Raw genomic sequence first — 26,888 nt, forward strand, 5'->3', positions numbered from 1 at the left:
AGCCTCTTCTATGGAAAATATTTCAGAAGTGCGATGAAACGAAGTGCTATGGATGTGGACCCAATTCTGAAACGCAAGTCTGAAAAATGCGGAGGTGGCCAACCTCAAACTTATTTCGCAGGCATCGCTCTCGAGTTTTCGTTTCTTTATTCAGAGTTTTCATCTGGGGGGGTTCCACTCTACGTGCGGCTTGGGCTGAAGGCGAGCTCCGGATCTAGCCCCACGCACTCACTTTGTGGAACTCCCAACCTATAGCGCGAGAATCGCGGCTACGTCGGGTTCGAACAAATAAGGCAACCAGCGGTGTCCACCGTAATAACGTTTATTGCTACCAGCAATAAAGAACACTGGCAGAGGGACGTCCTCTCTGTAATAGTAAGAAATAGGCTGGCCTCGTTGCTCAGGATAGTCAGGCAAACGAGGTCACTCACGGGTTGCGGCAGGTACTCTAGTCCGGCAGGTTAGGGGTCTGGCCTCAGAGAGAGAGGGTCTCCCCCCATGGCGCTGTTTTGTAAATTTTTGCCTGGGCAAGGGGAATGTCCTCCTTGCCTGTCAGCTATATGCCCACGAGTCGGGGAGGAAGGGTGCACGCGCGTCGTGAGAGCGAGGGAGAAGTGGGAGAGGGCATATTGCGCCTCTCCCGTGTCCATGCCGGCTCTCGACGCGACGACGCGGGGGAAGATGGGTGCGTGTGCTCCCCACACCTCAGCTGCTGCCCCGAGATTCCACTGAACCTGCTGAAGACGCTTTAGATGCTCTCGAAGCTGAGTTTGCCACACTACAGGCTCACAGTCTTCCAGAGGACATTCGAAATGAAGAGAGGTGGGACGTGCAGTGGTCTATGGTTGGAAAAATGAAAAACACTGATGGAAAATGTGTTTCACCGAGTTGCTAAGGTGATGCTGGATTTACTTGTGATACCGCATAGCAATGCAGAGTGTGAGAAGATATTTAGCACGGCGCGAAAAACTAGGACTGAGTTCCGCTCATCAATGTGCAACACAACCCTCCAACTCCTGCTGCTAGTGAAGGGCCGTCAGTCTGGACCATGTTTTGAGCAAAGCTACCCCGACGAATTTTTGAAGTGAGCAAAGTCTGCTGCTGCAAGGTCCTGCAAAAGGACCCATCGAACAGTGCCTGAAGGTTTGAATGAATCGCCCCTTCCCCCACTCCCCTGGTCCCACCGGAAGTTGAAATAGTGAATGCCCCCCTGTTGGCACGAATAAAAAGTCTCCCGATTTTTTATCTAGGTATGGCGGTGCAAGAAACAACAGAGATCATGCTGTTTAAGCTAGTTTACGGAAGAAACCCGACGACGCTCGATGCCATGCTGCTGCACATCACTAACGAAGAGAATCTTGACGTCGCTAATTATCTCCAGGGCACAGAAAAAGCTCGACAGCTCGCCCGCCTACGGATCAAGAACCAGCAGCGTGCCGACAGCTGACACTGCAACCTCCGACATCGCTATGTCGAGTACCAGCCCGGCAACCATGTTTGGGTTTGGACCCCCATACGCCGAAGAGGACTGAGTGAGAAGCTATTGAGGCGCTATTTCGGACCCTACAAGGTTATCCGACGGATTGGCGCACTAGACTATGAGGTCGTGCCAGACGGCATTCTGCATTCACAGCGGCGCCGTGCACGATCTGAAGGGGTCCACGTGGTGCGTCTTAAGCCCTTTTATGCATGCTGACGAACTTCCTTAGTTTGTTGTTTCTTTGCTATGGGTGTTTTTGTTTATTACTTTCGTTTGTTTGCAGCATCGGGTCGATGCTATTTAAGAGCTGGGTATTGACACGTGTACATGCTTATCTTTCTTGGGTGATCACGTTTCACTGCTTAAGGGGGGAGGCTACACTTGAAATACAACTTTTTTTATTTGTGGACAGATCTGAACGAAATTTTCACACTTTGTGTATTTTAATATGCAGATTCTAAAAATATAGTTAATTTTGCCACAGGATAAGTAGTTTCTGATATACTCTAAATACATTGTATAAGCTGAGTCCTTTGTTTGGAGGAAAATTAGCATCTAAACAGAAAACCCTAACACAGTAATTTGAGTATAAAGACTATCTAGGATGTTCAGGGAGTGCCATAAGGTATTATTCAATGTTCTAGGCTAATCTGAGCAAGAGTTAGAGTTCATCAAAGTTGTGAGAAAAAAATGCCATCTTGACATGTCAAGCATGTGACCCATTTCAAAAACTTTTTGAGAAGAGTGCTGCTTTGAAAAGGTGCATATTGCTTACTGCATACATTTATCTTTCTGGCAAAAAAAAATTATGTTGATAGCTGAAATAGGACAGAAGCTATTTTACCTCCAAAATTGGAAGTCTGTCGGTATTGTTGTTTCGAGAAATCAAGAAAAAACATTCTGCAACATCTTTATTGAGAACATACCAATAAAATCTCAAGGAAATTCACCAGGGGCATAATCTGGATGCATCCTATCTTTTTGCCGCTTTTTGGCCAGCTTCCTTGCGCTCAAAGAGGCTTCTCGCTTCTTGCTGGAGTTCGCACTTCGAAGGTCCGGCGCTCCGGACGTTTTCCGGCGCTCGCTGCGCGCTCGCTACTTTCTTCAGTCGTGAAGGAAACGGTGCCTGCACGATCTGTGCCAACACACGTGGCGTGGGCGGACGAAGTGTTGACGCTAGACGTGCCAGTTTGCAGCTCGGAACTCGATCCGGTAGAATGTCCAGGCAGACCAGCAACCGGCAACTCCGCGAGTATGACAGGCCTAGCCGCCTTCCGTCGCGCATTCCACAGCCGCTTCACGCGTAGTAGCCTTGAGACGACAATCTTTTCCAGCCATTCGGGCAGCGAAATGAGCATCTTATCAAACGTCGCGAAGCAAGCGGCTGAACAAACGTAGACAGCGGCGCGATGAAACCAGAGATAAACAAACGTAGCGAGCCGCGTGAGCGGTCGAGCGCGCGCCGACGAGCACCGGACCAATAGGAGCGAGGCGCGCGGGGGGTGTGCGCGCTTTGGCCGATCGGCGGCACGGACGCATCCTCCAGAAATGACGCGATAGCGTCGGTTTTTCTTCACCGACGTCATTTTGAACTGGTGCAAAATGCGCATAAAGAAAACAGCTTCAAAACAAGCGCAAGATGGCGGCCATCGGCCACCGCGTTCGCAAATGGTGACGGCGCGAAGTTTGAACATTTTTGACCAAATTTTGCTGATTTCGCGTTCACCCTGGCCCCTTTAAGCGCTATTTTTTATTATTTTCCGATTAAATTTAGCTTCTAGATTTCGCGGAGGGATTCTTGAATGTATAAACGTAGAGAAAATGCACTTTTCCGAAAATCGACTTTTTTGTGATTTTTTGCCGTTTCAAGACCCGCGTCCCCCCTTAACAAATATTATCACGCAGCGCAGGATGCGCCTGCATGTATTGAAAATTTCTGGAATGTTATTGATGGTTCTATCCGCTGTCTACGACCGAACCTTGTGTAATCTGATTGCATGTGTGTTCGACGCGAATAATGTAGAACTTTGTGGAAGGCACGCGGGTCCCAGCGATTACTCTGGAACATTCGACGACTGATGTATAAAAGCCGACGCGCTTTACTTGCTGATCAGGTTTCGACGACCACCGATCATGTTCGCTGCTATTGCTCTCCTTTGAGTATAACTTGCTTTTGTCGGCACAAGTTCACCCAATAAAATGCTAGTTTCAACATTCACTCTTTTGATTTCTTCACCGTCACTACCACGTGACACTATTCACGTGGCCCATGTTGGCGCACTGCTGCCATGCAATGTTGCAAAGGTTACTACGCTGCTATTTGGGGAGATCACGATTTGGCGACGCTTCGTTTGCATGTTGCTGATTGCCGATAACGGTTTGCGGTGACATTCGACCTTTCGAACATCAAATATCTTTTGCCTGAAGCGACACAAATAATGTAGTTTTATGGCGCTTGTGTTCCTGACGCACAGCTGTAATGTTGAGACCACAATGTTGCTGACTTTTGTAGAATGACGCAGTGGTTTACGCTTCCGGCTAACTCTTAACGCCTAGATCTCCTATATTGAATACGTCGTGTCCTGCTGGTAGTAAAATATATTGCAAGCTCCCGGATAAAAAATGGCAGCTGTACTTGCAGTTTTGAAATTACTGGTGATAAGACCTGGGCACCATTTTGGAACAGCTATACAACGCCACATTTCGTTATTTAGATGAAAGTTTCTAACTAAATTTGCAGGTAGGTGTGGGAACGCACCGAGAACAAAAATGGCACTGAAAATCACGTTTTGGGACCAAAGTGCTGCCGAATTTTAACTGCTGACACCAGCTTCAATGCAGTTAATTTTTTACCATATTTAAGGGCGAGTCCATATTGTAACTAAGTAGTGATATAACGACCACTTTTTGCAGAATCATCGAGTTTGTTATAAACGCGTTTGACCGTATTTTGCTATCGCTGTAAATGCTTTGACTTTTGTGTGCAATTGTGACTTCTTTTAACTACATTCCTAAAATGTGTTGGCAGTGCTTCTTCTGACGAGCTTAGAATGAGCTGACCCATGAGAGAGAACCGGCTGGTGATCTTGGCGGGTGACTACACTTAAATCTCGTTATAACGAAGTCGAAAGGGCTCTGAATTTTGTTCGTTATAAGTGTTAGTTCGTTATAGCCACTGACTAATAATTTGAGACTAATTTATTGCACACGAGCATGCACTTACTATAGGTAAGCCATCGCCAAGGTATCAGCTCCGGTTGCGGCCGAATGGCTGCGTCCGTGGCAAGTGCTAATCGTCCTTACCTATATCGCAAACAGGGAGAAACTAGAATCAAACACATAAGAACTGATTTTATTGCCTTCCATGTCGATGGCGCGAACCTTTCATGTTAACGGCGCAAAATAATCGGTTATGCTTCGCTGCTGTGTCTTCCTTAACCGAAGGAAGGCCTTCTCGGCAGCAGCAGCTATCTCAAGCCCATCTGCACCATCTTTGTGGCTGCCGAAGTAGCGGCACACCAGGTCCATTGCGCCCAGCGCCTGGGACTATGGCGATACGTCTTAAGCACAGGGCGAAGTGTAGTCTCTTGCGGCACCTTCATCGTTGCTTCCTTCGTGCTCCCGAGCAGCAAGCACAAAGTTGTCGTCCGTTCGCTCCTCCATTGCCAGAACGTCGGCATCCACGCTCACGTAGTCGCAGAAGGTTTCACCTTCACACACGACACCGGCATCATGGAGCACCCTCCATGACGCTAAAGCATCGTCTGATACAGCGGCACCACTGGTTAAGGCTATTCGGTCCATTGAGTCGTCGGTGTCAGGGTTGCTTTCGTTGGCAGCAAATGATGCATGTCGAAAGCAGTTGGCGATAGTGCTGGCTGTCACATCCATCCATGCCGCATTAAGAATCTTTATTGCCATATACAAATCGACCTTCGTGTTGCGGTTCAACTGCATGTTTAACATAAGTCGGTCTATTACCTGCTTCCGGTATCCAGCCTTAAATGACATTATCACGCCTTGATCAAGGGGCTGTATCACTGCCGTGCAGTTCGGGGGCAAGAACCGAAGTCCAATGTTCGTCAGCTAAGCAGTGGTGTGGTGTGCAGCACAGTTGTCCAAGAAAAGGCATATCTTGCGATTCTGCCTCTTCAACTTCTCGTCCCAGTCATGCAGCCATCCCGCAGAAACTAAGATAAGTACTGCGATTGAAGTCTCCTCTTTCCTTTAAAGCATCGTGGCGACACGCTTTTTCCTATCACCAAAGGTGGCATCTTCTCCGATCCATCCATATTCGTACAAACGAGCACAGTGACCTTACTATGTTTCCCGCAGCGACAGAGCTCGCTTTTTAATGATAGGGTCTTCTGTGGTAACATTTGGTAGAAGAAAGCTGTTACGTCAGCGTTGAACATCTCCTTCGCTTCATACTTTTCAAGGAGAGGACCAATGTTAGCTTTCACCCACGCCATTGCGGTTTCATTTTCGACGGCCTAGGGCTCGCCACTGACGACCCTGCCAACGATATTGTGGCGCTCCTTAAAACGCTGCAGCCAGCCATCGCTTGCAACGAAGCTGTCGCAGCGCATGAAGCAAGCAGTCTCTTGCTTTTCTCTGGGGCAGTGCCCCACTCAAGGGCAAATTAGGAGCCCTTGCATTCAAAAACCACTTGAACAGAGCCTGTTCCACGGCTTCAAAGGCAGGAGACCACAGCTTCTTCCAGCTGCCTTTCACGCCACGTGCGCCAGCGCCAGCAATGACTTCTTTGCTGCTGAGGATTGTAGAAAGGGTACTCAGCGCGATGCCGAACTCCTTGGCCACTTGAGTTTTCTTCATGCCTGATGCAACAGCCCTAATTATGGCTGCCTTATGATCCAAGGCGATAACTTTCCGTTTTACCTTCAAGCTGCTGCTGCTGCTGCTGCCATTCATTTCTCTGTCCTGAAACTGGTGACATGGCGAAAAAGCACTGACGGACAGCGTACGGAACAACGCAAACAAAAGCGCGCGGCACTCGGCTGGCAGTGCGCACTACATGCAACGGACGAAGTAGCTTGGCTGCTTGGCCAGCTTGGCTTGACTTGGAGCGTTGTTGGATGATGGAGGGGCCACCGGGGGAGATTTGCACTGCCTCATCGGAGAGCTGCAACACATCGTGCAATTAAAGAAATCTATATGTTGTGTACAAAGTGGCTTGTTAGGTGTGATATTGCAATGAAGATTTTTTGTTATATCCATTAATCAATGAATCTTTTTTCGTTAAAATGAAATTTTAAACACATGGGTTTCTATGGGGACGTTCAAGGGGAATTACAATTCTTTCGTTATATCCATTATTTCATTATAAGCCGTTTCGCTATAACGAGATTTAAGTGTATGTACTTAAACATTTGATGACAGGGCTGACAGCATATGTTACGTGTGTCTCATCTCTTATTTTGTCCACGTCTCTGAAGCGTGTTTACAGAATCATCACTGCCTTGGCCAATTGATGTTGAACGAGCAGATATTTAAAGGGACACTAAAGTGAAAAATGATTTCTTCTGCATCAGTAAATTACCGACTTAGCGCCGACGCCTACTTAAGTACCCGCACCTGGTGGCTGTGACGTCATGGATTTTTATGGCATCTTCTAGGGCCTACTAGTTATATATAGCGGTACAGATTGACTACACTGTGTTCTAAAGGAACCAAATATTAAACATGGCCAGTTTCGGGAACCTTTACTCAGTCAACGCGGCTCAAACGCGAAAACATACTTTGGAATCCCTGACGTCACGCTGACATACTGGCGCTGGGGTTTCGGCGCGAAATTCAATTACTGATACTTGGACCTCCATTTTCTCATCTAATAATCAAATAAGTTTTTTGAAATGACTGCCTGCAGTGTTCTGAAACAATGCTTCATTAGTCTAAACTGATTGATTGTTTCGCTTTAGTGTCCCTTTAAGAGAGCACGCTAGTTGTCAGGCTTGCATTGCGGTTAATTGGAATAAGCATAATTGAAGTATAATGCTGCAGGGCCGCCAATGGAATATGAACCTGGCAACGTTTAACACTAGAACGTTATCTAGTGAGGCGAGTCTAGCAGTGCTATTGGAAGAATTAGAGGGCAGTAAATGGGATATAATAGGGCTCAGTGAAGTTAGGAGGCCAAAAGAAGCATATGCAGTGCTAAAAAGAAGGCACGTCCTGTGCTACCGAGGCTTAGCAGAGAGACGAGAACTAGGTGTTGGATTCCTCATTAATAAGAATATAGCTGGTAACATACAGGAATTCTATAGCATTAACAAGAGGGTGGCAGGTCTTGTTGTGAAACTTAATAAGAGGTACAAAATGAAAGTTGTACAGGTCTACGCCCCTACATGCAGTCATGATGACCAGGAAGTCGAAAGCTTTTATGAAGACGTGGAATCGGCGATGGGTAGAGTGAAAACAAAATACACTATACTGATGGGCGACTTCAATGCCAAGGTAGGCAAAAAGCAGGCTGGAGACAAGGCAGCGGGGGAATATGGCATAGGCACTAAGAATAGCAGGGGATAGTTATTAGAGTGGTTTAGTTGAGCGTCCTTACGGTACGCTCCGCTCCGAGCTGCCCCGCTAAGCCACAGCGGAGCGGCGGGCGATCTTCATGTTTTAGTTATACGTTTAGCGTAGCGGAGCGGACCTTTTGTAGTTGCAGCGCCCCTGGCCAAATTCAGTGTAATGAAAGAAAAGAAAAACACCTATTGATCACTCTTATACAGTAAAACGCATATATGTATATATATAACTTATTTCTCCATGAAGTATCTAGACGTGCTCTTGTAATGCGTTACCGGTCCATTTTATCCAATGGAAAATAAAGCTCCGTCTTGGGGATCGCGATGTGATAGCCAGCGCGCTTGCTTTCTGCATCCAGTCCAATCCTTTATGACGCCAACACTAGCCAAGGCGCTGCACAGCACGCTCCGCTCAGGCATCTTCTCAGCGGACCGTGTTCCTCGCTCTGCTAGCCCGCTAACGGCTAAGCGGACGACGCATGCGCATTCGCGCTTCCGCTCCGCTTAGCTGCTGAGCGGAGCGTAAGCATGCTCAACTAAAACACTCTATTAGTAGAGTTTGCGGAACAAAATAATATGCGGATAATGAATACCTTCTTCTGCAAGCGGGATAGTCGAAAGTGGACGTGGAGGAACCCGAACGGCAAGACTAGAAATGAAATAGACCTCATACTCTGCGCTAACCCTGGCATCATACAAGATGCGAACGTGCTCAGCAAGGTGCGCTGCAGTGACCATAGGATGGTAAGAACTCGAATTAGCCTAGACCTGAGAAGGGAACGGAAGAAACTGGTACACAAGAAGCCGATCAATGAGTTAACAGTCAGAGGGAAAATAGAGGAATTCCAGATCAAGCTACAGAACAGGTATCCGGCTTTAACTCAGGAAGAGGACCTTAGTGTAGAAGCAATGAACGACAATCTTGTGGGCACCATTAAGGAGTGCGCAATAGAAGTCGGTGGTAACTTCGTTAGACAGGATACCAGTAAGCTATCGCAGGAGACGAAAGATCTGATAAAACAACGCCAATGTATGAAAGCCTCTAACCCTACAGCTAAAATAGAACTGGCAGAACTTTCGAAGTTAACCAACAAGCGTAAAACAGCTGAAATAAGGAAGTATAATATGGATAGAATTGAACGTGCTCTCAGGAACGGAGGAAGCCTATAAGCAGTGAAGAGGAAATTAGGAATTGGCAAGAATCAGATGTATGTGTTAAGAGACAAAGCCGGCAATATCATTACTAATATGGGTGAGATAGTTCAGGTGGCTGAGGAGTTCTATAAAGATTTATACAATACCAGTGGCACCCACGACGATAATGGAAGAGAGAATAGTCTAGAGGAATTCGGAATCCCATAGGTAACGCCGGAAGAAGTAAAGAAAGCCTTGGGAGCTATGCAAAGAGGGAAGGCAGCTGGGGAGGATCAGGTAACAGCAGATTTGTTGAAGGATGGTGCTCAGATTGTTCTAGAGAAACTGGCCACCCTGTATACGCAATGCCTCATGACCTCGAGTGTACCGGAATCTTGGAAGAACGCTAATATAATCCTAATCCATGAGAAAGGAGACGCCAGAGACTTGAAAAATTGTAGACCGATCAGCTTACTGTCAGTTGCCTACAAACTATTTACAGTAGAACCCCGCTGTTACGTTCCTCACTGCTGCGTTTTCCCGGCTGCTATGTCGTTTTCATCCGGTCCCGGCATAGCTTCCATAGGATCCAATGTAAAAGGAACCCCGCTGTTACGTAGTAGCTGTGAAAACGTTCCCGCATGATGTGTCGCAACCCGAACCCGCCTGGGCTAAAGTAGGCAACGCGCTCCAGCCGCCATTTTGGCTTTTGACGAGTTTTGACCGGGCTTGGCTATGGAACTGGCTGCAAGAAGCCGCACACCAGTTCGAGAGGCTGCCACTAGGTGGCCATTCGTGAAAAATGCTCTCACTATCATCACTGTGATTACTGTCGCCACATAGTTTGTTGGACGGGTCGACCCACGGAGGAAGGAAACTCAGGAGAGGCCCTGACGTCGGAAGTTGGCGTTTCTTCTGGCGTTGCTCCGCCTATCGGGCCAGCTCTCCTCTCTTGTTTACATTTTCGCGAAACCACGCCGCACTGCGTGCAACCGGGCTGCTCGGACGCGCGCGCTGCGCAGCAATACTAAACAATCGTTAGCATGTTAGCATGATTACGCCAAAGAGGGCAAAATTTCCCGCGGATATTCCTTCGTCTGTTGCCATTGCCGTGGCGTGGTGACGACGAGGAGCATGAGCCGCATGATGCTGGGGAGTTTCCAAATCCTAGATTTGGAAAAGCTGTCGCGGCTCTGGACCTCCTCCGCAGGTACGCCGCACCTCACAGCGACGCTGACAGCAATGCGGCCTTCCAGGCTATTGAGAAACGTATGGTGATTTCCAGCGAGCGAAAGAAACGGCAAGCCACCATTCTAGACTTTTTAAAGTTCTAAGCGCACTCTGTGGAAATAAATTGTCTATAGTTGAAGCTGCACTTTTTTCATTCATTTTCGGAGCTTTCCTCACTGTTGCGTTTTCCCGGCTGTTACATTTTTTTTCCTCGGTCCGGTGAAAAACGTATAAACGGGGTTCCACTGTACTAAGGTAATCGCAAATAGAATCAGGAACACCTTAGACTTCAGTCAAGCAAAGGACCAGGCAGGATTCCGTAAAGGCTACTCAACAGTAGACCATATTCACACTATCAATCAAGTGATAGAGAAATGTGCGGAATATAACCAACCCCTATATAGAGCTTTCATTGATTACGAGAAAGCGTTTGATTCTGTCGAAACCTCAGCAGTCATGGAGGCATTACGGAATCGGTGTGTAGACAAGCCATATGTAAAAATACTGAAAGATATCTATAGCGGCTCCACAGCCACCACAGACCTCCATAAAGAAAGCAACAAAATCCCAATAAAGAAAGGCGTCAGGCAGGGAGATACGATCTCTCCAATGCTATTCACAGCGTGTTTACAGGAGGTATTCAGAGACCTGGGTTGGGAAGAATTGGGGATAAAAGTTAATGGAGAATACCTTAGTAACTTGCGATTTGCTGATGATATTGCCTTGCTTAGTAACTCAGGGGACCAATTGCAATGCATGCTCACTGACCTGGAGCGGCAAAGCAGAAAAGTATGTCTAAAAATTTTTCTGCAGAAAACTAAAGTAATGTTTAACAGTCTCGGAAGAGAACAGCAATTTACAATAGGTAGCAAGGCACTAGAAGTGGTAAGGGAATATATCTACTTACGGCAGGTAGTGACCGTGGATCCGGATCATGAGGCGGAAATAATGAGAAGAATAGGAATGGGCTGGGGTGCGTTTGGCAGGCATTCTCAGATCACGAACAGCAGGATGCCATTATCCCTCAAGAGAAAAGTGTATAACAGGTGTGTGTTACCAGTACTCACGTATGGGGCAGAAACCTGGAGGCTTACGAAAACGGTTCTACTTAAATTGAGAATGATGCAACGAGCTATGGAAAAAAGAATGATGGGTGTAACGTTAAGGGATAAGAAAAGAGCAGATTGGGTGAGGGAACAAACGCAAGTTAATGACATCTTAGTTGAAATCAAGAAAAATAAATGGGAAGGGGGGGGGGGGGCATGGGCAGGACATGTAATGAGGAGAGAAGATAACCAATGGTCACTAAGGGTTACGGACTGGATTCCAAGGGAAGGGAAGCGTAGCAGGGGGTGGCAGAAAGTTAGGTGGGTGGATGAGATTAAGAAGTTTGCAGGGACAACATGGCCACAATTAGTACATGACCGGGGTTGGAGAAGTATGGGAGAGGCCTTTGCCCTGCAGTGAATGTAACCAGGCTGATGGTGATGATGATGATGCAGGGTTAAGACAGGCACACAACATGAACATGGACAAGGCATTTTCTCATTTTGCTTGTGTTTATGTTGAACTCTGCAGTGCTAATTATTGGCTGTAAGATTCCACTTGTATCAGGTTGTCAAGTGGTATAGCAAAGGGTGCAACCTAAAAGCTCTGCCCACAAGCTAGAGGCAGTGGGGATGGCTGATGGCAACAACTGGCTTTTTCGTTGCCAGAACAATGGCACCAGGTGGCGCTAGTTGTAGGCAGCTCGGTGCCCTCTTGGACAGGGAATGAACAGAACAAGTACTAATGAATGGATAATTTGGGCTTGTTCACAAAGCAGGTCTTGCGGGATTTGGCAACTGCGCCAGCTCATTTGCTGCTCGTGCATTGTTCTGTTTTTGACATCCACCAGTTCACACGTTGTGCCATAACCCGAAATGTCATCATCTTCTGAGGCATGTTTCTGTCACTTTAATGCTAGTGGTAGTAAGGATTACTTCTACAGTAGGGGCATTGCATTGACACAGAGCACGGCCACAGCCATAGCCGGGGCCACCACCACAGCCTGCCCACGGTGGAGGAGGTTGTACTCCAGGGCCTCGAGGAGGACATCAACGACAACCGCTTCCGCATTGGGGGTGACGAGGGCTCTGCCGGCCGTGGCACGGCACCATCTTCGACGGGTGGCCAGCTCAACATCCGAGGCGTCTACCTTCACATTTTGGCTGATGCCCTTGGCTCGGTGGTGGTCATCATCAGCTCACTGGTCATCTGGCTCAGCACCTGGGAGCAGCGGTACTACGTGGACCCTGCCCTCAGGTGGGTTCTGCAAAGTCTTGGTGGCAACGGGTCATTTGTAGCAAATTTACTGTGAGCTAATTTTTCCCACACCCAAGAGATAAGAGCACCACTGATGTTTTCCTTTGTATTGCTCAAATTTCGTGGGAAATTTTACCAGTCTATGAAAGCTGCAAGAAATACCACTTTAATTTGGGTTCATGGTGCTATTTGATGGGACCAGTTTACTTTTGTTCATTGGGAAAAGCAACAATTTGTCAAGCGGCTCAGGTCAGTGCACTTTATCCTCCCTGCACCCACAGATCACGCAAATCTGCGCAAATCTTCTAACCAGTTGTTAGAAGGCACTCATCCTTGTGTTGTCTTTGTCCCTGTTTGTGTTGCGCACAAAACGTTTTCTTTAAAAATGATCGTCCCAGAATGTTAAGCATATTTCGTACAAGGCTGATCGGGAATAATTCGAGGCACTTGGCGCTGTTTATTTGATGTTGTGCATTATTTATTAATTTATTTACATGATACTGCAGACCTTTTTTGTCCAAGCAGGAAGGGCAGATTAAAAGGAATACAATGCATTGTACAAACAGCAATATTCACAGAAGACAGAAGAGACAACGCGCAGCGCCTGCTCGAATCCCGTATTCAAAAACCAAATGAGAGCGTTGCCATGTTTGCAGAAGATATAACCCGCCTTTTCCGCAGAGCAGACCTTGAGATGGCCGAAGAAAAGAAGTTATGCTATCTCTTGCACGGAGTGAAGGAGCAACTGTTTGCCGGACTCATGAGGAACCCACTGACGACAGTGGCCGAATTCACCAAGAAGGCTACCGCTATAGAACGGGCACTACAGCAACGGTACCGCCAATATGATCGCACGAACTCGCCGGTGAATGCTTCAATTCTATCTGAGAGCTGCGGCACGTCTCTGCATGAAGTCATCCGAGAGATTGTGCGAGAGGAGATCCGGCAGCTCGGGATTTCTCCTATGGCACCAGCGGTGGCTTCTGTCACTGATATCGTTCGGGAGGAAGTTCGACAGGCCTTTTCGTCGCCGGACCGGCAGGCGGTGCCGCAACGATTAACCTACGCGGAAGCTGTCTGTTGTCCACCTCCCGCCACTTCGATGCTGCTGACACCGTCAACTGCTCCGACGCAGCCATCACCGCCACCCCCGACGCCCTATTTTCAACAGTCACAGCCGCCGCCAGCTATGCCGTATCGCCGCCAGCCGATCGCTGCGCCTCCGTCTTACGGCGAACCCCCTGCCGGCTACCCGTTTCAAAAGACCGATTTGTGGCGCACTGCTGACCGCCGGCCGCTATGCTTTCATTGTGGTGAAGCAGGGCATGTTTACCACGCGTGCCACTACCGCGCAGCTGGGTATCCAAGGTTTCCCAACTGCAATTACCCTGTGTTTGATGCTGCACGTACCTGCGACGAAAATACTACAAACTTTCCGCCGGAAGGTTCTGCGACGCCACAATCGCGTTCACCTTCTCCGGCTCGTTACACCCCACCGACCCGTCGCGATTTTCCTGGCGCCTCTAGGGCCGGGTCTCCTAGCCCGCACTGGGGAAACTAGAGGCAGCGACCTCCGGGGGTGAGGTTGCAAACCGTCTAACTTTGCAACAGCCCCTATCAGCGACGACCGACGTCTCTAAAGCTTCGACGACTCCAACTACACCCCCTGTAACCGACGCCGTCAGCGCCGATCTTGTCGTTTGCATCGACGGCCACCAAGTGTCCGCTCTCGCCGATACTGGTTCCCATTTTTCCGTAATAAGTCAAAAGCTGGCCGACAGGCTGAGAAAAGTGAAGACGCCGGGGACTGGGCCCAACATCAGAACTTCTGGCGGCCAGTTGATGACGCCTATTGGAAAATGCACAGCCAAAACGGTAATCGCCGGTGCAACCTTCGTCACCACCCTCGTCATTCGCTTTGAGTGCTGCAAGGAAATTATATTGGGGATGGATTTCTTGAGAGAGTACGGTGCAGTGATTAATGTCGGTGACCTCGTCATCACATTTGCTACGAGCTCAAATGACGTCGACCCCACGGAACACCAGCGACCCCGCTTACGTGTCGCCGATGACGATGTCACACTTCCGCCACAAAGCTGTTCCCTCGTACCTGTTATCTTCAACAACTTGAACACCGGGACTGGCGTCGCCGAACACATCAATGCACTGGTATTGAGTCAGGGCGTTTCCATCGCCAGGGCCATAATTAACGTACACGACGGACATGTCGAACTCCTGCTGACGAATTTTACCAGGGAACGTCGACACATTGTTAAAGGCACGGCTGTTGCTTACTTCGACGAATTTACCTCAGTACAAGACTGCCTCTCAGTGGAGCATGCGACGTCCACCGTGGCTATGCCTGCCCCTGTGGTTGACATCAGTCCCACCTTATTGCCCGTCGAATGCAACAGCCTTCTTGAGCTCATCAATGAGTTTAAGAGCTGCTTCTCATCAACGTCACGGGTCATATTTAACAGGGATTGGCGGGCTAGTTGGTGATCGATATTAGAATGCATCATGTAACCGCGCAAACAAGGGACAAAGAAGGAAACACACAAGACAGGCGCGGAACTTCAACTGAGAATTATGATACATGTATAAACGTGGGATTTCCTGGAGTAAATCTCAGTTGAAGTTCCGCGCCTGTCTTGTGTGTTTCCTTCTTTGTCCCTTGTTGTTTGCGCGGTTACATGATCCATTCTAATAGTCACGAGTCAGCCAGACGCCGCTCCCTAAGCACCATATTATCACCGAAGCCGACGCCAGACCAATTCGGCAGAATCCTTATCGTGTAGCACCGAAAGAGCGCGAGGAAATACAAACCCAAGTGAAGACAATGCTTGAGGATGGGGTTAATCGGCCATCTAAGAGTCCTTGGGCATCGCCTGTCATATTGGTGAAAAAGAAGGACGGTAGCCTGCGCTTCTGCGTCGACTATCGACAACTCAACCACATCACAAACAAAGACGTTTATCCGCTGCCGCGTATCGACGATTCACTGGATAAGCTACTAAACGCACGTTACTTTTCGTCGATGGACTTGAAAAGCGGCTACTGGCAAATAGAAGTTGATGAGAGAGACCTTGAAAAGACCGCTTTCGTGACGCCCGACGGGCTTTATGAATTTCAGGTGCTCCCCTTCGGTTTGTTTTCTGCGCCAGCAACGTTTCAACGACTAATGGACATGGTACTCTCGGGCCTCAAATGGCAAACCTGTCTGGTGTACCTCGACGGCGTGATTGTTTTCTCCGTCATATTCGAGGAACACTTACGAAGACTAAAGACGGTCTTTGAAGCAATACGCTCAGCTGGTCTAACTTTAAAACCTGAAAAGTGCCATTTTGGCTTTGGAGAACTTCAATTTCTCGATCACGTTGTTAGTCGTGAAGGTGTCCGACCTGACCCTGATAAAATCTCTGCCGTTGCTAATTTCCGAACGCTATCAGATAAAAAGGCCATGCGACGTTTTCTGGGGCTTTGCGCCTACTACCGACGCTTTATTGCGGAATTTTTGTGCATCGCATTGCCATTAAAGGGAAGCTGAAAGCTTTTCTAGAAAAAATGAGTGAAGAGCAGTATGTCATGGTTTTCAACCCTCTGAATTCGAATAGTGCATTGAAATTGAGCGAAAGAAAGCGCAAACATATTTTATTTTGACGAAAAGTGCAGCAGCGGACACGCCCAGCTCGCGCGCCTCGTTTCCGCCTGTGATTCGTCGGGCGCCTCGTGACGTCAACAATGGTGCTCGTCCGGACCGACTGCTGCCGCTACACACGAAGCACGGTACAAAGTAGTTTGGTGCTGTTTTGCTGAGACGGGCATGGAAAATTTCTAGAGATTGCATTTCTCTTAGGAGTTCGGCGTTAAGTCCGTACTCCACGAGAGCGATTTTGTGCGCGACGGTGACGGGCGACGGCTTGGAGCAACAAAACGGGCATTCGCTTGAACAGATCGCTCTGTGTTGTCGCTCGATCGCTCGTTTCTAGAAATCTAGAACTCGTCGCTCGTCGCCCGGAAGTGCTACGAGCGACTAGCCAATAGTGCGAAGCCGGAACTGGATGTACATAACTCAAATACTACTGTTTTTCGCACAGAACGAGCAAACTATTGAATTTTACACGTGCAAGAATAAGGACCGAGTGCAAGACCTTCAGAAATATTTTATGCTCCTTTTTCAGTAAAATACATCAACTTAAATTGATAAAGCATGCGTCATGCTAGTTTCGGCGCGTTTATTGCTGCCCTCATACAGGGAAGTCGTCGCTCAAAGCCGTCGCTCGCGTGGAGTTCGGCTTGCAGGCGACGAGTGAACGCGACAGCCATCGCCTCGCTTGTCGTGCTGTCGCTGTCGCGTGCAAGATCACTTGTAAGGGGTTTATACTTTACTCCCTACATGTACGAGCCGATTGTGAAGAGCCGGCCTCTCCAAGAAGCAAAAAATGCTGGTGCGAGCACTGCTTTCCACGCGAACGAAGGTGAAGTGTTAGCTTCTCCTTGTGTTGGAAATGTTCTTTGGCGAGTATGTTTTGTGCTAAGCTGCATTCAGCATTCCAGTGAGTACGTTTCCGGACAAACAACTGTAGTATTATGTTCCTGCGTGCCTCCTCATAAAACGTAAGTGCTGATGCGATCTTCTGCATTTGTGCGCTGCCTCAAAGCTGTCAGCAATCTACACTGACGGTTTAAACGCAGGAAACGTTTACCGGCTGTTGTAGCACATGTAGTATAGAATCTTCATCAGCGCACCATCCGCACGCTACTCGCAACCGGCGAATTCCATCGGCTACGTGATATGGTCGGTTTCTCTATGTCTGCGAGAGAAGGGGGAGTGCAGCGTCCTGGCGTGAGCAGGCTTTCCAACAGATGCAAACTTTACGCTTGCACTTCGTTATGGTAGCTGCATGCAGGCTGTTTCACAACACACGTGCGAATAGAAAATTCGCGGCGCTTGGCGATGAAAACTGCGTCAAGCGTGGGAGACAAACATGCACCTTCCGTTCAGCGTGCTAACACGAAGGAGAACCCAAAGCACACATTATTGATAAACTCCGGTAGTAATCGTCACGGAAGTGGTTAGAGCACAACACTGTTGTTCTTGAGCGCTTGAAGTTGTTTCGCTTCGCAGCAGCCTCCCACTTAGCTGAAAGCTTCTTGTCTTGCAGGAACTAATGGAACATCGGAACATCGTCGCGGCCGCTGGTGTTCGTGCAAGCGTAGGCTGCACAAAACGCCGGCATGATCGGCCTACAAGTTCAATTGATGCTCGCACGTCAACTACCACTCCTATATACACACAAACAAAGGAACATAGAGTCGAGCGAAGGAGATTAGGACGGCACGCACGCAGAAATAAGCCCGGTCAGGCACGGTCGCGGAGACTGCGAAGCAACGGAACACCAGTGCCGACGTCACTACACCGCGGTTTCCGGTACTCCGCTCGCACCGTCAGCGACAGCAGCAGCGCGCGGTGCTCGACGGGGGGCGCAGCTACAGCGCAATTTTGACCGACGATTGCGTCGCTCCTAAGAGAAAAATGCCCACAAAATTTTACCTGCATGGCTTATAAGGTTCCCGTATCCGTATATGAGCGGCTTATTGAATTCGACAGGCTCTTCAGCTTCCCTTTAACGCATCTCACCAGAGAAGATGTCCCCTTCTTGTGGGGCGAAGACCAGCAACGGGCATTTCACGACCTACGGCAACGGCTGCAGACGCCTCCCGTGCTCCCACACTTTGATGACGACGCTCCTACGATTCTTCATACCGACGCTAGTAATGTCGGCCTTGGCGCAGTGCTTGTACCGCGGCAGGACGGCACCGAAAGAGTGATTGCTTATGCCAGTAGGACGCTATCAAGGACAGAGGCTAACTATTCCACTACAGAAAAAGAATGCCTCACACTGATGTGGGCCATCCTGAAATTTTGGCCATATTTGTATGGTCGGTGTTTCACCGTTGTCAGTGATCATCATGCACTTTGCTGGCTGGCTAATTTAAGAGATCCAGCTGGTCGGCTTGTGCGCTGAAGTCTTCGACTCCAAGAGTTCGACTTCATGGTTGTCTACAAATCAGGGAAACGACACACCGACGCCGACTGCCTTTCTCGGTCTCCTGTTGAGACTGCAGTGCACGACGATGATGACACGGCTTTTCTAGGTGTGGTAGATACTGTCGCCGTTTCACGCCACCAACACGAGGTCGCAGAACTGGTTCCTCTTTTCGATTACTTGGAGGGAAAAACAAGCAGCGTGTCAAGGTTATTCGCGAGAGGGCTGTCTTTGGGGAATTGCTTGCGCCACGACGTTCTCTATAAAAAGAACTTTTCACCTAGTGGCAGCAGCTACTTACTCGTCATTCCCACATCTCTTCGCGACGAAGTCCTACATGCCTGTCACAACGAGCCGACCGCTGGTCACTTGGGTTACACCCGCACATTGGCAAGAATTAGGCTAAAGTACTATTGGCCAAGACTTGCATCGATCGTGAAACATTACAGACATGTCTGGATTGCCAGCGCCGCAAAGCCCTACTCGGAAAGCCATCTGGACTGCTGCATCCTGTCCAGATACCGCAAGCGCCGTTCGAACAAATTGGCATGGACCTTTTAGGTCCGTTTCCACTGTCTACTGTCAGAAATAGATGGATAATCGTCGTCACAGGTTACCTTACTCGATACGCTGAAACAGGTGCTATCCAACGTGGAACAGCAGCCGAAGCAGCGAGATTTTTCATCGAAGCCATCGTCCTAAGGCATGGCGCTCCCGCAGTGATCATAACAGACAGAGGATCTGCGTTCACGGCTGCGCTTCTGGACACCGTTTTCCGATTAAGTGGTACCACTCGCCAAAAGGCCACGGCTTATCATCCCCAAACCAGTGGGCTGACAGAACGTTTGAATAAAACTCTGGCAGACATGATGAGTATGTTCATCGAAGTCGACCACAAGAATTGGGACGAGATTTTGCCATACGTTACATTTGCGTATAATACGGCGAACCAAGAGACAACGCCTTTCAACCTCGTTTACGGCTGGGAAGTGACAGCCATGTTGGACGCAATGCTGCCACACGAGTATGGTGACGAGACTGGTGCTGAGGAGTTTACGCAGCGCGCAGAGGAAGCCAGGCAGTTTGCGCGTTTCCGAATCCAAGAACAACAGGAATACGATGCCCAACACTACAATCTCCGGCACAGACCCGTCACATACAACGTCGGTGACCAGGTGTGGGTCTAGACTCCGATTTGTCAGCGGGGGCTGTCTGAGAAGCTCCTGCAAAAATACTTTGGCCTGTATACAGTTCTGCGCCGTATCAGTGATGTGAATTATGAAGTGGTCCCCCACAGCCATAACTGCTCCAAACGCCGGCGGCATCTGCCCGAGGTTCTGCACAGGCTTCGTAGGAAGCCATACTTTTCCTCATGACCTCAACTTTGCACCGTCTGTGCACAGCCTTCGGACGTTAGTGCATCGGGACGATGCCTCCTTTTCAAAGGAGGGGCAAATGCCACATCCTCTATGGTCACCGCGGGTATGTGCCGGGCGATGAAAACGACGCTGAAGTAGCGCACGAGTAGAAAAACAGACGACAACGACGTCACGTTGACTGTGCTGATAAAGCGCTTTTACATGTCCTCGACACCGGCTTTCCCGTCTCCTACTAGGCTGTGACAATATGTTAAGATGCATGCATGTAGATATAAAACACTTCCATATACATATGCACAACACATCCGGCACCTCCAAAAGGATCACAATGCAAGTGGCAAAAAACTCTCTATTAGAGGTTAAAAATATTGTTAATGGCCTTTTCAAAGTTTCCACTTGGGAAAAGCTCTTCAGGTAGTGTATTCCAGTCAGTTATTGTTTTTGGAAGAAATTAGAACTTGTGGCAATTTGTTTTTGTGAAATGAGGAGTTAAGCTATAATTGGTGTGTGTGTGTCGTGTTTTGCGAGTTAAAGCCGGCATGACATATGGTATGGTCGGGATGCCGAGCTTTCCATGCAACAAGGAGGGTGAAAATTCTGTCCTCATTGTTTTTCTTCCGGTGCAGAGAAGTTTTATTTGATTAGTTTTCATGAGTAGAGATGGAGAGTCAGAATTCCTGCATTTGTTGTAGATGAATCGCATGGCACACCTTTGAACCTTCTCAATCTTTACTTTGGTCTGCAGTGAAAATTGAGACAAAATGCCTTGTGAGGGGTATAATAAAGGCGTGAAGGTTTTGTGAGCATGAATAGTTTTCATCATGCTTACCATGTTATAAATGAGAAAATTTGGGCATTCAAGCTGTCTTGTGGGAAATCTACGTAAAATGTAAGACACCATAAAATGGGAAGTAATGCAAGTGTCGCAACTCTGGGCATCAAACAGCCCTAGGAATGGACAGTTGTGTTCGACTTTTGCCATTTAGCATTGCTGGGAATTCGATAGTCTAAATACTATACAATAAGACCTCATTAATTCAGAGTCCTCTGGATTGCAAGCAAAAACTTTTTAAGTTAAGCGGATTTTCGAATTACTCAAAAATAACAGAAAAACCCAGACACACGCATGTAATGATTATTTTCCATCTAGCAGCACCAGGAGCAGTTGTTGATAAGTGGGATGCTTGGCGCAGCAGTCTGCTGCACCAAGAAGGGTCTCTAACCCACTAATCATGCGCTCTAGGGACTCATGATAATTAAGCAAATGCACAAGAGGGCACATAATGATTACCTGCTTCTCTCTTCATACCCTAGCAGAAACGCATACATAGTTGGGATTTTTCATATGCACACAACACCCCAGCAGTGGAGAACAGCACAGGACATGTGACAGAAAACCCAGAAACGGAAAAGCAGATCACCACATTTATAAATGGTGTTGAAAACAACGTGGCCATGATGCATTTCCATATCTTAAAATCACATTCGCCACGTGCAGCTGTTAATAGCGTAGCCTGCGAAATCTGTTTCTCCTTAGAAGCAGTATTTGGACACTACTTTTTGGTAATGATGATGGTGATGATCTGACTTGCTTCTGTGTAGTGGGCAGAAACATATAAAATTGATGTGCACCATTACACAGCACAGGCAATTGAAAGTGAAAGACCAGCTAAAACACAACGTGCACAGGAATAGAAGACTGCTATTCATCTTCTATTCCAGTGCATATTGCGTTTTTAGCTGGTCTTTCACCTTCAGTCATGTATCTACATAGTTACAGCATGGCCACTTTGTACAGCTGTATGACTTATCAGCATCCACATCACGGAATCTGGTGCTGGCTCAATCGGTGACGGCTCCCTCCGAGTCCGATCTCGAAAACTATGCATTTAAGTACTGCAAATGTCAGAAGAAGTCAGTGTTACTAGATGAAAGCTATTGCAGGAGCTGGAACCACATCATGGCTGCCATATTTCTGACACTGCTGCTAAGATATGCGAAGCTGGAAGCGTGCCACAGCATGCCAGGCTTGGAGACCTCAACCAGAAACTACAAATTATTCTGATGGATGCACGCAGGCATTTCAGTGCATCCAGTGTAATTTGCATTGCAAATTATTTGACTGCACGAATTCTACAAATTAACCGAATTTTCAAATAAACCTGGATAGCATTGTTGAGGTTTTACTGTACCTGAATCTAACATCTTTTTCCAAGAAAATACGTCCATAAATTGCCTGCGCTTTACAGTTGGATACAAAACGAAAACCGGTTTCACAGCGTTGGCAACAGCCTACTGTCAGAGCCATCAGATACAGTGTCATTTCCATCACAAAATACTGACGCAGCACGTTTTTGTGAAGTTTGATGTTGGTTCATCTTGAGCCCGATTACAATCTTGAGTGCTAGTTCCAGCCAATAATTTCAGAACTATTAATTTCGCAAGATTTCACACGACTCGGCACCGTATGTGACGATGTAAACGGCCCCAGCATTTCCTGGTGATGTGCCAAGTATGTGTCCGATGCAGAGTCTCGATAACATGATTGTTCAAGAACACCGCCCAGTGTGCTTGGTATCTGTGGCTAATTAAGCATAAATGGTGATGACAAAACGCGACTTTCATTATGGAAGTTAATAAAAAAAAATCTGTCTGTGAAGTAAATGCTGCATGTCTCGTTTTTTATGATTGCAAACGTGGGGTGCGTGCTATATTTTTCTTTAAGAATTGGCAGCATGTTACATTCAGATGCACTTTTATTTTCTTATGCAGTCAAACCAATTTATAACAAACTAGATACTTCTGTGAAAAGTGGTCATTATATTACCAGTTTGTTATAATATGGACTCACCCTTAAAAATGCTTAATGAATAACCACTCGGAAGCTGGCATCAGCAGCTACAGTTTGGCAGCACTTTGGTCGGAAAACCAGATTTTCAGTTTCATTTCTGTATCTGGTGCGTTCCGCCACCTAGCTGCAAACTCCCATTTGAAACTTTCATCTAGAGAACGAAAGGTGGTATCGTGTAGCTCTTTTAAAACACCACCCGGTTTCGATCACCTGCCATTTAGAAACTGCAAGCGCAACTGCCATTTTTTATTCGAGAGCTTGCAATATATTTTATTACCAGCGGGGCATGACCATATTCTGCACAAGTGAGCAAAGTGTTCTTCCAGTTGGCCGGAAACGTAAAATTCAGTAACTGCTGCAGCATGCTGCCATTCTGCAAAGGTGTCGGCCATCGTAGTATCGGTATTGTGTGACTGCGTGTCAGCCACACAAGAGCCATAAAATTACGTTATCTATGCCGCTTCAATGGAAAAAGAATTGAACATTCGAAAGTAAAATATGACTGCCAATTGTTATCAGTAATCATCAAATCTGCAGCAATGTGTAAACGAAGTGCTGCAGATTTCTTTCTCTATGGCCGAAGCGTGATCTTCCGATAACAGCGCATTAACTGCCAATCCTTTGCAACATTCTGTGGCGGCAGTGCGTGGTGCAACATTCTTGCTTGCTCGGGCTGCGTCGACGGGAATGCTTGAGCAGCCATTGTTCCCACGGTGAAAGGACGTCGTTCCAAATCATGGAAACAGGTGTAACGCTGCACAGACAATTGCAGAGAGACGAGCGAGTGATGCCGTTGTGGCATCTTACCAGTGCAGGCACCAGTACACCCCCCGGGCCATGCAGTGTCTACCGGACCTCCTCCCTGGCGGAGGCATGCCTTGAAAGTGCGTGACCCTCTTCGCGGCTTCCAAATTTCATGTGCACCGGTCAGTCACTCGTCTTGCAGGCTGCACTGTAGTCGGGGTTAGACTGTGCAGCATGCACCCAGTGTGGCCATGCTTCACATGCCCTCTTCTTACCCTGACTTGGTTCAAAGCCTTCACTGTAACCGTACAAAGTTTTAAGAAAATATTTATATCTGGAAGCAGTTTCAATAGGCAGGGTCAGAACATCATAATTACACTGAAATGTGGTCGTTATAGCCAATAGATTGTTATATCTGGAATCGTTATAAGTGGGTTAGACTTATTAGGCCTTCAAAAGTTCGGTGCATGTTAGAATCGGGTAAATATGGTATTAAAGCAAGTTTATAACCAAGATATGAGAGTATGCACAAATTGTTGCTATTCACAAATAGATTTGTGAACAAGTTACAATGTGTGATTTTGTAGGATAGCAGTAATCGGCTTATGCATGGACCAGAAAACAAAGTGAAGTCGCTAAAATCAGTAATGAAGTCAGGAAAATCGGCACTTTACTTCACTACATTGAAATTTTGTTAATTGAAATTCAGCCGTTAATGCATGACCAGTCACCAACAGATTTTTCTTACATAAAAGGGGCTGTAAGAATTTTTGAATTATCAACCAGTCAGAAAAAAAGAATGAATTCCAGCTTAAAAAAGTATTTCACTTTGTTCAATTTGACAGACAGTGATCAGATACGATTTCGTGCTGTCAAACGTTATCTTCACATCAGCAGTACAAAGCGAAGCCTGAGAAGCTTTCGTCTCCACTCCGCTGCCGCGGCTGATAGTGTCGCCTGCCTTGGGATGGCACTATCAGCGGGCCACTCTCTACTCAGTCAAACCAAGGAAAGCTTTACTCTAAAATTGCGGGAAAGCGAGGCGACAGGCGACAACCTGTTCACGGCCACGATGTTCATTCTAAATTTGTGTCGTTGCGTGCATGTCATGTCCAAGAAGTCGAGCAAGACCCAGTATGGCATCCGGAATTACCGTAGCTGCTGTGCATTGTTTCTATTATTGGTCCTATGAGAAAAAAGTCGCAGTTTTGAAGTATTGATAGTGATCGGAAAGACCCTTTTCACTGCAACCTCGCGGGCACCGCCATGCTTCATCACGTTTACGCATTCATTGCTTGCCTCAGCTGCCTTCGTGTTTACAATGGATGTGCATAATGGCTGTTGTGGTTCAGCAAACAAATGTTTCGGCATATATCGTAGGCATTGACTGAGTCCTAGAAATGTAAACACTGCTAGAAATGTTGCAATAAAAATTTGATTTAAGGTGAGTTGGTTCATGGCTATTCAAAAGGTGCAGCCCGACTGGGACGGAGACAAAGAAACACAAACCACATCATAAGCGCTGACTAACAACTGGTTTTATTTGCACCGAAACCGGGCTATATATGCTCAAAAGGCTTGCTGTGTAACACTGCTGTTAACACAGATGTGGTCATACATGATCAACCAAAAACAAGATACGTACCGCAAGCATTTAAGAACACATTGCTAAATCTACAGAAACAGTATGAACAAGATATGTTCATCGAACATAGTTTGCTGTCGCCACGTATGTCAATGCTTAGAGCTAAGGCGAAATCACTATGCAGAAAAAATGATAATGAAAACAAGGAACATGCGCATAGAACAAGGAATCCACACACATGGCTTGAGCAGGCTTCTGTGCAAAAAAAAAAAAACCTTTAAAAGGGGGTGAAATATTTAAAACCTAAACAAAACCTTCAAGAAACTCATCTCAGCGTCATTTAAAAATATGGATGGCTTGCTGACGTAGTTGTCAGCCGATCTTTTAATAAAAGAAAGCTTCAAAGATTTCTCGCTCGGTCCCGTCTCTTGCTTTCCTCAGAAACTCACTGTCATAAAACTTTGGCTTGCAGCCACACAGCTTGCAATGTTCAGCCAGAAAGCCACCTGTCTTATTATGAACATTAAGATTTTGCTCCCTGGCCCGCTCGTTGAAAGATCTCCCCATTTGGCCTATATACTGATGACCACAACCTAAAGGAATTGCGTAAACAACAATTGCCAGACAGTCCGTGAATTTATTTATGTGCAGAGTAGTGAATTGCGGCAACTTCTCTTTGTTTCTCACTGCACAAATTTTTTACAGCTTACACGGTGCAGAAAACACAATCGGAACATCATGCTTTGAAGGAATCTGCTTGATGCTGTATGACAGTTTATGAACACAGTAAAACCTCGTTAAACCGTACCTGCTTAAACAGTAGTTTCATTTTAAAAGCAGTAAAGTCAAATCCCCGACTCAGCGGCCATTGATCATAATGTGTTTTGTATCCGCATAAACCATACCAGCTTATTGTGTATGCATCGGTTAAAACGTAGGATTTCAACTTTTCGTCGCGCAAACACGGCGGTGTGTCGTCTCCATCGGGCAGCCTGGCAGAACAACAAGCCTCAAACATCGGAACAACGGCTTCCAAGCGCCCTATGTGTTTGCGCGTGAAGCCACATCAACATCAACATCATTTCGACGCCGTGCCAGAGAGCGTTATGGCGTCGTGCAAGCGAGGACTCGCGTCATTCCGAAGGTCAGATAAAAAAGACGCAGGGTGCTCAGCATAGAAGAAAAATTAGACATCGTCCGTGCTATTGAACGTAACACGAAGAAGTCGGCGCTGGCACGCGACAAGGATCTGCTGTTGACTACGGTGTGTGGCATTTGGAATGCGAAGAAGTTGCTCGGCAGCGTTGCTGCGACCGCGAAGACATGTCGGCTACGAGGTTCGACTTTTCGCCATCGTTGCCTCTGTTATTGCTGAAGTGTCGCCTAGCGACAGTGATAAGGACGACACGGGAAGCGACAGCACGGGCGATTCAGGCCCGACAGTGGCAGAAGCTACGCGTTATGTGAGCCTCATGAATGCAATCGTCGCGACGAGAACAGGGGCGTGATAACATAACTCTATTCTGTTGTGTCAGCAGTGGCAGGCAAGCGGGGGCCCGGCGCCCAGCGAACGCGCGCGAGCGCCC

General features: G+C 47.4%; 1 protein-coding gene across 10 annotated transcripts in view; it reads left to right on the forward strand.

Moving 5' to 3' along the window:
* Positions 1–26,888, forward strand: part of LOC142580170 (proton-coupled zinc antiporter SLC30A1-like) — a 203,967-nt gene that overhangs the window by 54,150 nt on the left and 122,929 nt on the right. For all 10 annotated transcript variants that reach the window (XM_075691040.1, XM_075691034.1, XM_075691035.1 and 7 more), the window contains one exon: positions 12,402–12,693. In XM_075691040.1, the coding sequence (XP_075547155.1) occupies positions 12,402–12,693 (292 nt within the window). The remainder of the gene's footprint in view (positions 1–12,401; positions 12,694–26,888) is intronic.

The sequence above is a fragment of the Dermacentor variabilis genome, chromosome 4, assembly GCF_050947875.1.
Source record: "Dermacentor variabilis isolate Ectoservices chromosome 4, ASM5094787v1, whole genome shotgun sequence".
Taxonomy (NCBI): Eukaryota; Metazoa; Arthropoda; class Arachnida; order Ixodida; family Ixodidae; genus Dermacentor; species Dermacentor variabilis.